Source organism: Epinephelus lanceolatus, chromosome 23 (genome assembly GCF_041903045.1).
Source record: "Epinephelus lanceolatus isolate andai-2023 chromosome 23, ASM4190304v1, whole genome shotgun sequence".
Taxonomy (NCBI): Eukaryota; Metazoa; Chordata; class Actinopteri; order Perciformes; family Serranidae; genus Epinephelus; species Epinephelus lanceolatus.
This window is the reverse complement of record NC_135756.1, coordinates 10,543,684-10,558,707: the sequence shown is the minus strand read 5'-3', so window position 1 is coordinate 10,558,707 and position 15,024 is coordinate 10,543,684. Positions and strand designations below refer to the sequence as shown.

Below are 15,024 nucleotides of genomic sequence, written 5' to 3'. Positions count from 1 at the left end.
GGCCCTGCATTCATATGGACAGTGAACAACAGGCTCCTGGGTGAAAGTCCGGGGTTGATTGGACCCATCCTTCACCCCTGCGAACTTTCCTGCTCCTTACATTACGTCGTTACCAGCAGTGTTCCAAATTGACGCCATCCTGTGGTGTATCATACCGCCGCAACAGGTGCTGTCCGGCTATATAATGAACTGACGTCACCATGTATCATACTGCCGCAACAGGTGCCCTCCAGCCAACTGGCGGTGTATCATAATGCCGCCAAGGATTAAATCTGGCTGCATTACATACTGAAGCTGCCCAGTGGCGTATCATACCACTGCAAAAGTGGGGTTTTGGTGTTGGTGTCCGATGCCGGAATCGCTGACAAAGTTGCGACATTTGACAACTTTGGGCTGTGACATCAGTCTAGGTTTTCAAGATTGTTTTTGTCAGATGTGGACATAAGATAATTCTAAAAAAAAACCCTTGAAAGCCTCATTCTGACAGCAAATACATGAAAAGGTGCCATGAAAAGGGCCAAAATAAACAGTGAGAGGCCCAGAGATATTTAAAGCAAATGTAGAGGAGTAATTACTGCATCTTTTATCACACTGGGTATCCCTAAATAGTTTTGTTGTATGGAAGGGGGCCTGTGTTTATTATCCGAGGCATGGAAGAGAAAGGCACCGCTGGAGGGTTCATTATTTGGGTTAGCTGCATTTTTCACTGTTTATTATGCGGTTTTAATTGTGGTCTGGCTGCGTTCGCCTGAGGAGCACAAGAGTAAGCAGAGCGAGGGAGAGAGGAATGTCAGAGACAGCAACTTCTCTGCAGGACGCGAGGCTGCGCCGGGAGTCCCGTGAACCTGCCTTACCCCTGGATTGGATTTCAGCAGTGATATGAGGAGTAAAAAGTGGGGGAGGATGTTCAAGCGTCCAGATCTATGCACGACCTGAATGTCTCACTCACTGGTTTATTTTCTTGATTCAGTTAGTTCCAGCTTTAAATAATTAACAGGTCTTCACATCTGGGAGAATCCAGACTAAGAGACTAACCTTTTGGCCACCCAGCAGGTGCCAAACCACCTGCACCTCCTTCCCCTTTGAGACACCACTCTTCCAGTCTTCTATAACTCTTCATTCATCTTTCTGGCTGCTTTGGAAAGAGCCCAAACTCCTTAAATTCTTCCCTCAGTAAGGACTTCCAGTGTTTATGGGAGAAATGAGCCTCCACCTTGGGTCCTAAGAGTCTCCCTACATCTGGTGCTCACCCCTGCCGAACTTTCCCCTGCAGCCATGAGGGAGTTTAACCTCCCCCTCCTTAGCTCAGAATAATTTCTCACTCAAAAACAAAAGGTGCATCTACTCGTTGCGCCCTGGTGTTTTAGGCTCAGATGCTCAATCAAAGCTGGAATGTAAATTCACACCTTAAAGTTTGCCGCTTAGCTTTGAACAAACATCCTCCTCTTTCCTCATAAATCCACCTCAATGTATCCCAGGGTCATAGTAACACAGTGAAACACACACATTCGCCTCATCATACGGATAAACATTCATTAGGAATAAAGTCCAGAGCCTCTTAAAGAATTAGTGCGCTGCAAAGTAAAACTCTCCATTTATGGTCCTCCCCGCGGTGAACACAACTACAGTGACGACCACAAATCAAATCTAATCAGCACTCTGAAAGGGAATCGAGCGTTTCCAGGATTACAGGGATTGGCTCATTTTCAGCGCAGCCACCTCTGACCTTTTAAGCTGGCTGTTTGGAAACACCGGAGGTGCAAGGAGTGAGTGAACAGTGTGATTTGAGTGGTCAACACCAAAGATATGGATCTTTCTTTCACAGCCCAGTCGCTAGAGGAAAAATAAATAAGTTACATTTGTACATTTTATATGTATCTTATCAACATTTCTAAAATGAGATTTGTATCAGCTAACTTTGTCATCTGGGGGTTGAAGGGATGGTGTATGGCATAACATCAACAAGTTGCAGAGCACTGTTGGGGACTAACAAATGACCAAACCAGTCATTTCTGCATTTACAGCAGCCTTTTATGCACCAAATGTTGGTTTTTATTTCTACCCACAGCTTTTTTCCCAGCAGACAAAGTGGCATCAAGAGTGATTGTTTTTAGCAAGTTATTGCTGCATTCCAGCAGCTTTTAAGACATCAAATGTCAGTGTTTTTAAGGGACCTGTCACTGTTGGTCCGGCGGCTTTTCAGCACCCAAATGAGAGTGTATTTTAATGACCCTTTGCTTTTTTTTAGCAGGGAAACCAAAAGCAGGTGTTTTTTTTTAACAAGTCATTGCTGCATTTCCAGCAGCCTTTCATGCACCAAACATAGGTGTTTATTGCTAACTATGGTTTTTTTCTGTGTTTATCCAGTGGGGATCTTGGAACCCAAAACGATTGTTCTTTTGCAAGTCATTGCTGCCTTTCCAGCGGCTCTTTATGCATGTTTCAAACGGCTTTTCAGCCTCCAAACATGGGATTATTTTGACAAAATGTCAGTTTTTCCAGCAGGGAAAGAGGCTCCAAAAGTAATTGCCTTTTAGCAAGTCATTGCTGCGTTTCCTGCATTTATTTAGACAACAAATGTGGGTGTTTATTAGGAACCTGCCACTGTTTTTCCAGCAGCTTTTCAGACCCAAAACGTGGCTTATTTTAATGACCCATCACTGTTTTTCCATTGGGGATAATATCACAAAAAAACAGTTGTTTATTACTGAGACATTGCTGGGTTTCCTGTTAAGATAGTGGCCAAATGACCAAATGTTGTTTTTTTTTTAATCAACTCCTTGCATTTTCAGCGGCTTTTTAGACACCAATCAAAATGTGGGTGTTTTATTGCAACCTATTGCTCTTTCACTATAGGGATAGTATGACAAAAAAATGTGTTTTTTACTAGGACATTGGGAGTTTCTTGTCGAGACAGTGGCACCAAAAGCGATTTTTTTTTATTTTTTTTTTACCAAGACACTGCTGCTTTTCCACTGAGGACTGTGCCCTCAAAACCAGGTATTTTAAATCATGATCTTTTCCTTACCCTATACAAGTGGTTTTTGAGCCTAAACCTAACCATACATCAACCACATTGTTGAAATGTAAAGTTTCAATGTATCTGCAACATAATAGTATTTAAATGTAACTTATCCATGGTTTGTAGAAATGTAGAATGCCAACATTTTTTTGGGCCATTTCATTGTTTTTCCCCTCTGTATTCAGTCATTGTGGCTTTTTTTCCCAACCTGGCCGCCATATTTAACAACTAAGACAATATGCAGAGCAGAAACAGTCTGCAGGCTGGTTAAGATATTTAGAATGAAACAATAACAGAGAACCAGAAGCCACAAAAGGTAAGAAAAAGACAGAAGGAATTAAAGTGAACGATAAAAGGAAAGAATGAGACCAAACTGGAAAAAAAGACATGGCACGAGTATTTAGTCTGAGAGAGAAAGAAAACTACACCTGGTTTAGCCTCGCACTATAAAGGCTTTATTAACTGAGAGCAGAGGCCGTGCTGACGGACAGCCTCAGCTGCTCTGTGCTGCCTAATCCACAGCGAGAGGTAGTGAAAGGTGATCAAACATCTCCCTCAGCCCCTGCACACCATCCAGCCAGAAAAGGTTACTGCACTGCTCACAGCACAGGGGCATGAGTGATCGGACAGCTCATCTACAGCGACTCATACACAAACCGGTCAAGCCCTACACTACGCTCTTATTTCAACAGAGCATCAAAAATTCATAAAATAATCTATGTCACAGAAATTAAATAAAACAAGAGAATCAAAACCAGAGGCAGCCACAGCGCCAACAGGCCTGCAGTCTGAAGGGGTGTGATTAAAGTTTAACTAGGAACAGATTCATAGTAGGTCTGACAAGCTGTGCCACCTCCTGCCGAGGTCTGACTTTTTGCTGGACAACAGATTAATCTGATACAAAACAACAGCATAGTTGCACAAGTTCTGCAAAGTCTAGGTAAGCCGTATAATATAGCTCTGAGCGATACTTTGATTATCAACCATTTGTTCAGCATTAGCGCCCTAACACACATGGCATCATTGCAACCTCATTACAACTGCAGAGAAAGTTCCAAGATGCTGGATTACATTCAGGGGTGCATGCTTGTTATTTCTTCTTACCTTCAAAGGAGAGGAAGACTCTTGGCAGCGGCTGTGGGAGGCTGGAGACCCCCGTGGAGACGAGAGAGAGAGCCAGGAGCGCCATAGCTAACACCAGAGGTGGCCTGGCCAACCCCTCCGGCCTGCCCATGACTGCACCGCTCAGGAACCCCGACCAGTCACCAGTGCCTGTTGGAGGTGTTTGAAAGAGAAAATAAAAAGACTGAGTTTTCTTTTTACTTTTGGATATCTGTAATATGATGTATGCTGCATGCTGCTCCTCTGATGGTCCCCAGTTCATGCAACACATTCTCACTCTGACCTCGTCACATATCGACGTTTTGGTCATGGACTTTCCACGTACAGATATGACGTGAAAGGTACCCTGGGTGCGTTGGTTGTTGACGCTCTGGGTTGATGCATTGTCTTCTTTCAAAATATACTTTTGTTTTCACAGGAAATTTACATACAGTCTCTTTAAAAATAAACGCGATACGTTGGTAAAACACAGTGAAGTGATGTTTTTTTGCCTTCAACAACAAATGCACGTGGTTGGGTTACGGAAACAAAAACATTTGGTTAGGTTTAGGAAAAAAGAACTGGGCTTGGCTTTATAATCTTATGGGATGCGAACACTGCTCTCCCAGGTGAAGGTCAGTGTTTGTTGGATCCATCCACCACCCCTACCACTGGCCCTACTCAGATTTTCGTTGCCTTAATTTTTGTTCGTGTCCTGCTGCGTTTCCCCCTGATGCCACCGAGCGCAATTAAACTGTAACGGAAACCAGCCATGTATCATGCCAACGTTTAAGGACGGCTTTTTCAGCAGTGTCTGACGCCACAAGTCACTGCCCAAGTGCCGGATTTCAGAATCTTCAGAGTGATATGGGGTTGGTTCATGAGCTTTTAACCGTATTGTGAAAAAAATTGATGTGTTTATCATCCCAGTAAAGATTCAAGTTGCTCTACAAGTATACTGAATTAGTTGTTGCTTTATATTAAAAAGTAATTTTGTCCCAGACTTATTGCTACACCAGTGCATTCCCAAAAACCATTAAAATATAGCTTTACCTTTGTTATCAGAGTTAATGCTAATAACTTTTCTAACTAATCTAGGTCACTATGTGGACAACAACTAACGGTTACCACCTTATACCATAATACAAATTACATCTGAGCAGAAATTAATATGCAACCAAAGGTTTACTTTCATCTGCCATTTTTCTATGTAACATGACGTCACAATTTTCACCAACTTTCCGAGTTCTGAGTTAAGGGGGCGTTCATGTGAATTTTCCCAGTGGAAAAATTCTGTTTATTTTGACACCACATAACCACAGTGTAAGAAACAAAAACATAACTAATTTGAGTTTTTGTGCTTTTGTCTTTTCAGCCATCTTAGCTATCACTGCTAAAGCTAACTAGCTACTTTAGTTATTTACAACAAACTTTTACTACTTGAAATGTAAAACATATCATTGCTTGTTTATCAAAACCAGGTTTTCTGAAAGAAACCTACCTGAAAAGTGCCTCAAAACATGTAAAAGTTAAAATTTGCGGTATTTGTGTTGAATTGTTTTTAGCTAGCTGACACAGAGTTACTATTTGATTAACATTTAGCAGGGCCACACCACCTGTTGAAATATAGCCATTTATAAACAGCATTAACTGACCTTTTTGTTCACTTGGGGGCAGTGGAACAAACTGTATTGCTATGACATATCAACACCTAAGCTGATATGGCTAAAGCGTTAGCAAACAGCCAGCAGATACGGAGCAACATTAGCTTTCATTTGGAGCGGTGTTTCTTAACACCTGGTGCATTTAAGTCCACCACTTGTGCTTCTTTTAGCTCTAGTGTGGTCTCTATTATTTACTGAGGAAAATAAGTGGCTTTTTAGAAGCTAAATGCTCCACTCTGCTCACAAGCTAATAATAGTCGCTAACTAGCTATAGCAACATTGTGGCTAAAAAGCTCCATAAAGCTAAGAAATGGGTTTTATTTTTCTGTGGGCTTGTTACACAATTAACATTTTTATACATTTGATGCATTATTGATGTAAAAATATCAAATGATTATATTCTAAACATCTAAAAATCCACTTTTTAATGAAATTTAGCCCATTAAATGTCGAGGATTTGAAGATTTCAGATTGGCTCTAATCAGTGGCGTTATCAGCAAAGCCTGAAGGGTGAAAGTGACAAACAACTTTTTTTTTTTTTTTACTGTGATTGGTTTAATTTTAAACCAAGAAATACATATGGCAATAAAAAATGATTAAATATATTATATGATTGTATAAGAGTTCTGCAAACTTGCTTCTCTGTGTCTATTGATCTGTGAATCACTAAATCAGTGCTTGCCAGGATGCAGTCGACTGTAGTTTCAAAACAACAGTGTCTCTGATCTTCATCACCTAATACAACACTATCCGTTGCTATGAGGGTAATTCATATTGCAAGAGAGCAGCAGAATACACATGAGCAATATTTACAGTTAAATCATCAGTCTGACAGATCCAGAAATGCCGACTTACAAAACTGAAGCGCCGCCCAAACAACACTGAATGAAGACACAGATAAGAGCATATGTCAGTTAAATCCCGTCACTTACTATATCCTTGCAGATGTGCGTCTCTTAAATATAGATGAGTTAAATCTGCACAAAAGAGCTGCCGGAGAAACGCTCCTCTCAGCCTCCTCTTGTTCCTCTCCTAACAGGACAAGAGCAGCTCAATTATTGATAAAGGCAGGTACTGTACTGCCTGCGGGACACTCACTCCTGCAATGCAAAACTCCACTGCTGGAGAAAGACTCGGCCGTTTTAACCACCCAAAACGGCTGTTACACTACCTGTGTCCACAAAACACGCCACACTGGATAAAGAGAGCGTCCCTTTTACATTCAAAAAGAAAACACAAGCGGGGTGGACCCCTGCTCTCATGGCTTATAGATGCGCTCTGAAAAATTGATGGCCAGGAGACAGAAAAGCTGCATGATTGCTATGAAAATTTCAGTTTGGCATGTAGTGTACAAATAGGTTGAGATATGGGTGTGTGTGGTGGAGTGAAGCATGACTGATTTGTGGCAGAGGCAGAATTGTACAGTTCAGGTGCATGAGGACAACAGATGGAAAACTGCAGAGGAATGAGATTTGGCTCAGCCGGAGAGACATAAAACTGCACGGGGCTTGTCAAGGGGGCCCCGGCCGCTGCACTGCAGCCTCTTCTGCTGCTGCATCATCCACACACACCCTCCCCTAGAGCCTGCTTCACCTCAGGCGTCTGAGTCTCCTATGAGTTTAGCCTCCAGGTGGATGAATCTGACCCTGTCCTGAGACTTAGCCATGTATTGCTCTCAAATGGTTGTTTCACCCACATTACAAAAAATAATCTCCAACCTATAGTGGTATGTTAAGCATGCAAATAGTTTTGGTTTCACCCTAATTCAAAACAGGTAAATAAGACTGATGGTGTTTTTAAGTAATTTTAAACAAATAAAAGTCAAGTGCCAAGTCTCAGCAAGACTTTCAAGTCTCAAGAATGTCGACCATGAAAACTGCATTTTCCTTTAAAGCTCCGTCAATAGCTGAGGCAAGGTTCTTTGAATACATAACTTAATTTTCAAGGTATGTGGCCATGTGAGACCCCCAGGACTCAGAACTTAACCAAGTCATAGCTTGACTTTTTTGTTTTTAGGTCTCGCAGCATCCAAGTCCAAGTCTTCAGTCCTCCTTTTTGTGATTCAGGTCAAGGTTTTAAATGTGCAGCTTTGAGAATAGAAAGAACTTCTTTGGTGCAAAGTAGTGCCAACATAAACCACTGATGTCTGTGGATTATCCACAGTAATGCGGATACTTACAGATTCTTGACAAGACATTTTCTCAGCCCGTTCTCAAACCTGAAGGTTTTGTCACCCTAGGCGTCAAAGGCAGCCTTTAGCATCTTAATGAGACGCACCAAGCCTTTCAGCTAACACCAGTGTAAACCCATCCACAGCAATACCAGCCCATTCTCATTTTGAAGTTTTTATGAAGTGTTATGATACATCGCCAGTTGGCCAGACAGCACCTGACGCAGCTGTATGATATGTGGATGGGCCGTGTCAGTTCATAATGCACCTATCGCGGAGGTATGATACCCCACAGGACAGCTTCATCTTGAAATGCTGCTGGTAACGATGTAATAGAAGAACCTGGAACGTCCCTGTAGGGTGGGTAGGAGTGGTGGTGGATGGGTCAAACAAACCCTGGACTACTACCTGGGAGCCTGGTGTTAGCTTCCTGTATGAATGTAGAGCCAAACCATGATGTCTTCTCCTAAGCCCAACCATGTGCTTTTGTTGACTTCCCGGGGGCGGTTGTGGCATCCTGGAACTTCAACGCCAGACACAGGAGGATATCTAAGGCGTAATATGTAGACATGAAAGTCCACCGACGAAGCAGCCATATGTGACAACTTAGGATGAGAATGTCTTGGCAATACTTGACGCTGAGAGCTACTGATGTAGTATAAAGAAAAGAGCAGAGGTGGACTTTCACCCAGGAGACTGTAGTTTGTGTCCCGTGAGAAACCACAAGTCAGTGTTGTTTTGGCATAACGTTACGTAACATAGGCAAGTTTGTTGCACACTGATCTCACTCATGTGACGTTACCTTACATAACAAACATACTTATTTCAACCCAAAACATGATGTGACCCTAACCCAACCCTAACCCTAACCCTCAGATGTCTAAACCTAACTTAGCTACACTAAAGATACCCCTGTGCATCGCTATCAGACGCAGAAGGGCGTGACAAAGCATCAGTGCTAATTGGTGACCTGAGAATAGGAACAGGTTGAAAACATGTAATGTTTAAAAGCTTTGAGAATGACAAACAAAACTCAACTTGTATTTGGGCGAGGGCAGAAATGTTAGACAACAATGTACCAAAACCTGAGGGGAAAAAAAACGAATACCAAGTCAAGTATTCCAGAAATTGTTTTCACATTTTCAATTCCCCATGCCATGATTTATGTCCAATAGCATTGTTCAGCGCCAACGCAGTGAGCAGTGTGCCTTTCATGTGACGAGACCGAAAGTAAGGGTGTGGAGCTCAGGGAGTTTGCACCCACTCACAGACCATTTAGCACTTTCCTTTTATTAGCTTTAACCACATTGTTTCCATAACGTTAACCACGTGTTTTTGTTGTCTGAACTTAACCTTACAACCTCAGTTTATTACCACGATATTTCCTTGACCTGGACCATACTGTAGCTGCCATGTGCAGAAATGGAGGAAAGTGAGAATTTTAAAAAGCATTTGAAATAAAGATAATTTGGGGTTTTAAGGAATCGTCCAGTACTGGAAGTTTCGTCTGGTGTTCGGGTTGAGTTACCACCAAGTGAGAATAATTATTTTTGTTGTAATTTAAGTGAATCGACCCTTTAAACTATTGAACACCCACAGTGACCCCTCCCTGCACGCTCACTGAGATGGGTGATCTCCCGGGGTGAGGCTCTGGCGTGGAAGCGTTGGCCTCACAGCTGCTAAACTCATCCTCAAGGGACTTCGGAGTGTCCCATGACATCCCCACCAGCTCAGGTTGATTCACTTCCTTTGCCTCTTCCTTTGATGATCACCACACTGAGGCATGAATGAGCTCACCGCCAGCCTCACTTATACTTGTGGAGCGCCGTAACGCTCGCCTGGATTAATGGGTCTCCCAATAAAACAGCGCATTACTGTTTGTTGCCGAGATCAAGAATAATTCAATTAATTATGTTGAGCTCTGTGGAGTCCAGAAATTCCAGTGCTGAGTGTGCCAGGAATCTCTGCAACGGCAATTAAATGTCCCTACAAAAGGAGGTCAGCGTGAGTGAGTGGAGAGTTATATTTCCAGTGGGGTGTGATGATAATTGTGTTTATTGTGCATTCCTTGGCTGACAGCCTAATGAAATTTCCATCTCACTATTTCACTATTTCTAATATTGATGAAAGCAGAAAACTGCAGAGCTGTAAAAGCAAATATTCTTTTCTTTTTTCCATCTTTCCAAACTGGGTCTGTGATTGTTTGGCTCCCATCTGGTCCCGTTAATGCTTTAAACACATGAACACTGTTTAACTACCAGAAATTGAGTCCTCCCAGCTGGCTTTACGTTTCATGGATTTAATTATTCAGTATTCTGATCTAATCTTTCCTCGAGTGGAGAACAAGAATTAAAATTGAAATAGTAAACAACTTGCAAAGTGCTCCGTCTGTCCCGGGCTCTAACAGGACGGTGTGTTCATACCACACCCTGTCATTCAGTTGTCAGCGGCTCTATTACAACCACACGTTCCTGCACACACATGACAAGCAGGCGCAGCTAAAATGTGTGTATTTCAAGTATTAAAACTTAAGGAATTTTAATAGAAATAAAGACATGTTAAGCTTAAACCAGGTCAGGAAGCTCTCCTAGTGCAATAAAGTTATACAAATATAAAAAACTTGACCAGATATCCTTTAAAAAAGCACATTTGATCAGTTTAAGGGTGATACAGCAACTGCAACGGTCTTGACTCATGCTGGAAATTTGCAGCACACCCAGAGCATGTGAGGGAAATAAAGCATGCCACAGTCTGATGTAATAAAACTCAGTATTTAAAAAGAAGCAGCAAGTAAATTTAGTTAAATTTGGCACTCTGCAACAGTCAGATTGTCTTAACTTCCAGCTATTCTCCCTGGTGGGACCCTGCACCTGTTAGCCTTCTCTCTGCATCCATTGTGTGATCCACTCCACCACAGTACGGTGCAGTACAGCAGGTAGACCCCTCTACCTTCACAGACAGGATCCAGATCAGTCCCTGAACTCACCTTACAGGAGCTTCCTCCAGTTCTGTCCCCACTTGAAAAACACAGATGTGATTTATCCCCCTTCAAAAAAAAGCACCTTGTTCCCAGTTTTCCACCAGTGACACCAGAGAGGAAAAATGCTGCTATTCCATCTAAGTGCTCACAGAGCAGGCTTGACTGAGAGAGGAGAGGAGAGAGGGAGGAGAGCGAAAAGACAGAGAGAGGGCTGGTGTCCTATTACACACTCTCCACTGAAGTCCCCCTCCCCCTTCCCCTCCTCCTCCTCCTCCTCCTCCTCCTCCTCCTCCTGCCTTCCTCTTCCCCACCCCTCTCGTCCTCACTCTTCCCCCTTCCCTCCTTCTGTTAACTAGACAGCAAACTTTAGCATGAGCTGCTCCACACATCAGAGGCTTGAACCTCACACTGAGAGGGTGACACTGGGAAAGGTCAGACACATTCAGGACTGGAGCTAATTTAATCTTGGGATGTTCACATAGCCGTTACCAAAAGATAATAAATTGGCCCTCCATGATGTGAACTGAAGCAGACTTTTTCCATTTGTTTCTATTTTCATCTGCATATTAAGTATAATCAGTGTTTCCAAAATAATGAATCAGCTTGTCAGTATTTGCTGGAACCATTTTGCTGTGTATATGGCTCTGCAGCAGACAAATATGTCTTTTCTGTTTTGTCACGTATGATGTCACAGACAGGCCAATAACAGGTTAGTAGACAGTAGAAAGCAGCGTGGAGGCCAGTGAAATTATTACAATGGTTATCATACTTTTTTTATATCTTGTACTTATGATTTTGAAATTTGGATATATGTTGGAGTGCTGCTTGGATAGAGACAGATGTTATATTGTGGTGGCCGTTTTTGCATTGCACCAGAAAAGGGGCAAATATGAACACATCCACCCGGGTGTTGTATTTCCATTACTGCCGATCAAAGCTGGAACTGATAAATACCTGTGACAGAGTCATTTGTCCTGGGAGTGAATGCTGATTGTGACCTTTCCCATGAAACACAAAAGCCTGATGTTAATGAGTGTTAGTGATTTTTTCTGCATTGGGAAAGGGACTTGAGGCACAGTGGTGCTTTAAGCTAAATGCTAACCTTAGCATGCTAACATGCTCAAAATGACAAATCCAACATGCTGATGTTTAGCAGGTATGTTTACCATATTTAGAGGGAGTAAGAGGGTAACTCCTCCAATTTTAAACATCAGAGTGTGTTTACAGGTGTAGAGTAGTAGGTCTACATGAAAAAAGTTGTATAAAGCGTATAGTGGCACAAGATGGAGCCGTGAATGCATAGAGAGAACTGGTTACAGCGTCAGAGGCAGGCCTGTTCATTCCTATGAGGCTGCTCAGTGACACGTAAAACCAAAAAGTACGACTTTCCACAGACTTAGGCTGAGTGGCTAACTTCTGGTTTAGCACTCCGCTAATTCAAATGGGGATAAAATCATCAAACTTTGCAGCTCCTCTACACTTTAGAAATGTTATTGGACTGAATGGATCAAATCCTGATAGCAAGTTACTGCTCGTCACTAGGCTAATTTATACAATGTAAAATGCCATAGGCTTGTGCTATTAACGTTAGTTTGTTATATTTGTTTGGAAAACACGTTTAGTATAAGACAGTTGTTTTGTCAGTGAACCTTGTGAGCTGTAATGGAGCTGAATTTTGTAATGTTACCTCTGTTAAATGTTGCTGTTGTCCCTGGCTTCATATGAGTAGAGGAAAAGTCCGCTAGCCACTAGGCTAATTTATACAATGTAAAATGCCATAGGCTTGTGCTAAAAACATTAGCATGTTGTATTTGTTTGGAAAATGTGTTCAGTATAAGACAGTTGTTTTGTCAGTGAATCTTGTCAGTTGTATTGGAGCTGAATTTTGTAATGTTACCTTTGCTAAATGTTGCTGTTGTCCCTGGCTTCATTTGAGTAGAGGAAAGGTCCGCTAGCTGCTAGGCTAATTTATACAATGTAAAATGCCATAGGCAAAAACAAACATTGGCATGTTGTATTTGTGGGGAAAATGTGTCCAGATAAAGACAAGTGTTTGTCTGTGAATGCTGCGAGTTATAGTGAAGCTGATTTGTGTACTTGTGTTTGAAACTGTCTCTATTAAGCCATGTTTAATGTGTGTTTAATGTGTGTTTTGAATCAACTAAATTTTACAACACTTCACAGAAACCACTGCCACCTATTGTTTTGGAGGTGTAACTGCAGAGAGACACAGACACCACCACCACACAAGCATAAATGCTCACAACGGCATAGGCTACGTGCGTAGGCAGTGCATAGAGCTGATGCACAAGTATAAATCCTGCTTTAGGCTGATAGGAATACCATACGTTTTCACCATAAATATATGTACACAGTTTGATGGCACTCCCCCCAGTAGTTGTCTCAGTCTGGACTGAGAGGTGGTCCTGTCAACAGGCTGAGCTATCATGGCTAAAAATGGTAGAATTATTCCTTTTTCCTTTGCTGATGCATTCTTTCTTAAACTGCCCTCAGCATCCAGTACAGCCAATGTCCTGCTCTGAGTAATCTTGCCACAGAAGTGATGAATTTCATCATCATAATAAATAGTGAAGTAAAGTAATAACAGAGGACATTCTTCATCCGATGTGGTCAGCCGTAAAAAAAGATGAGGACATGCTTTTGGTGAGAGAAGCACGCTCTGTTTCAAACCAGGAGCACGCAAAACCCCGACTCCTACAGAAAAAGAACACTTTAAATGGGCTCACTGGGGAAAGCTTGCTCAGCACGGGGATCTAAAAACGCTATACAGCGGGCCTCAACCATGCCAAACGCTGCATCAACACAAACTCTTATCCCAGTGCAGATTTGTAGCTTCAACTGAGGCCCAAACCAGAGGAGCCAGGAGTCTAGAAAAACTTGGACGTGTTATCCACTAGCAACATGCATCTGATTTAACAATTTCCATGCTGAGCTCCAGAGAGGGAAACTAGGCTCTGTTTGCATTTTCATGAATGGATGCATTTGTGTTACTGCTGAGCCGAGTGTCACATGTCACTTCACAGCAGGTATGAGCCAGGATGCGAGGGATTTTACACTTTAAGGTAGAATTAGAGCTTATTGCTAAAAATCACAGCTCAGGAAAGAAAGGAAAGGGAGCGTGTGAGGCAGGTCTGTGATGAAAGGGTGTGACAGACAGAGAAAGTAAAATGGGGGAGGATAGGGGGTGATCTCTGGTGGTTGAGACAGGAGGAAATAATTACCCTTCTCCCTGACAATGGAGCCTGATTTATGCCTCACCAATTAAAGTGTCAGGATGGCCCACTAGAGTGATGCAGGCTTTTCATTGGGCCCGACTGCACGCTCATCATTGGTGGAGAACAAGAAGAATGGAAAGAGGTGGGTGAGAGTGAAAAAGTGATGAGGCGTATCCTTTACTATCCCCACGACAAAGCTTCAGCAGTAAATTAACTAAATGAGTGTGATGAGCCACAGCGAGTGCAACTGGGTGACAAACACGTAAGTGTAACGTCTGACAGGAGCCATTATTATAGGGAGGTACGTCTTACAGTAAGTGACTGTAAATCATCAAAAAAGAGCTGCGTGGCAAAATGGTTTATTCCCAAAATGATGATGTTAGTCTCCACAACTACAGTCCGGTCACGCAACATCTGTTACACAACTTGCAGGTGGCAGGGCTTATGGCGTTGGCGGGTGCTGCGCATGCAATGCTCCTCTGATCTCCTGGCCATGCACACACCCTTTGAACAACCTGTCCCTTGTTAGCGCCGCAGATGTTACGCATTTGTCACACCGACGTTAAATGTGCAGGCCAAGGTCGGGGGAGGCCCTCCTGTGATGCTCGCTGTATCATATGCACATGTACACACTTGATAAGATCACAGGCTCAACTGTAGCATGCTAATGCACTATCACCACTGCTGTAAGGTTTCATTAGGGGTCACACACGGTTGTATGGTTTTGCCATTTCCTGTGGACCTGCGACTGTGAGAAACATGATCGGCTGTACACAGGAAATCCATTTATTTCCTTTAAAGCTTACTAGGAGAGCTCACAAATTTGTTAACCAAGAGAAGTGTTCTTGTTT

At 42.5% G+C, this 15,024-nt stretch overlaps 1 protein-coding gene across 1 annotated transcript in view; it reads right to left on the bottom strand.

Moving 5' to 3' along the window:
• sema3c (sema domain, immunoglobulin domain (Ig), short basic domain, secreted, (semaphorin) 3C) overlaps positions 1-11,126 on the bottom strand; it is a 72,650-nt gene extending 61,524 nt beyond the window's left edge. Inside the window, exons 1-2 of the mRNA XM_033614596.2 lie at positions 10,944-11,126; positions 4,127-4,294 (exon numbers count right to left, since the gene is read on the bottom strand). Coding sequence (XP_033470487.1) covers positions 4,127-4,256 — 130 coding nt within the window. The 5' untranslated portion in view covers positions 4,257-4,294; positions 10,944-11,126. The remainder of the gene's footprint in view (positions 1-4,126; positions 4,295-10,943) is intronic.
• Between the last annotated feature and the right edge of the window lie 3,898 nt (positions 11,127-15,024).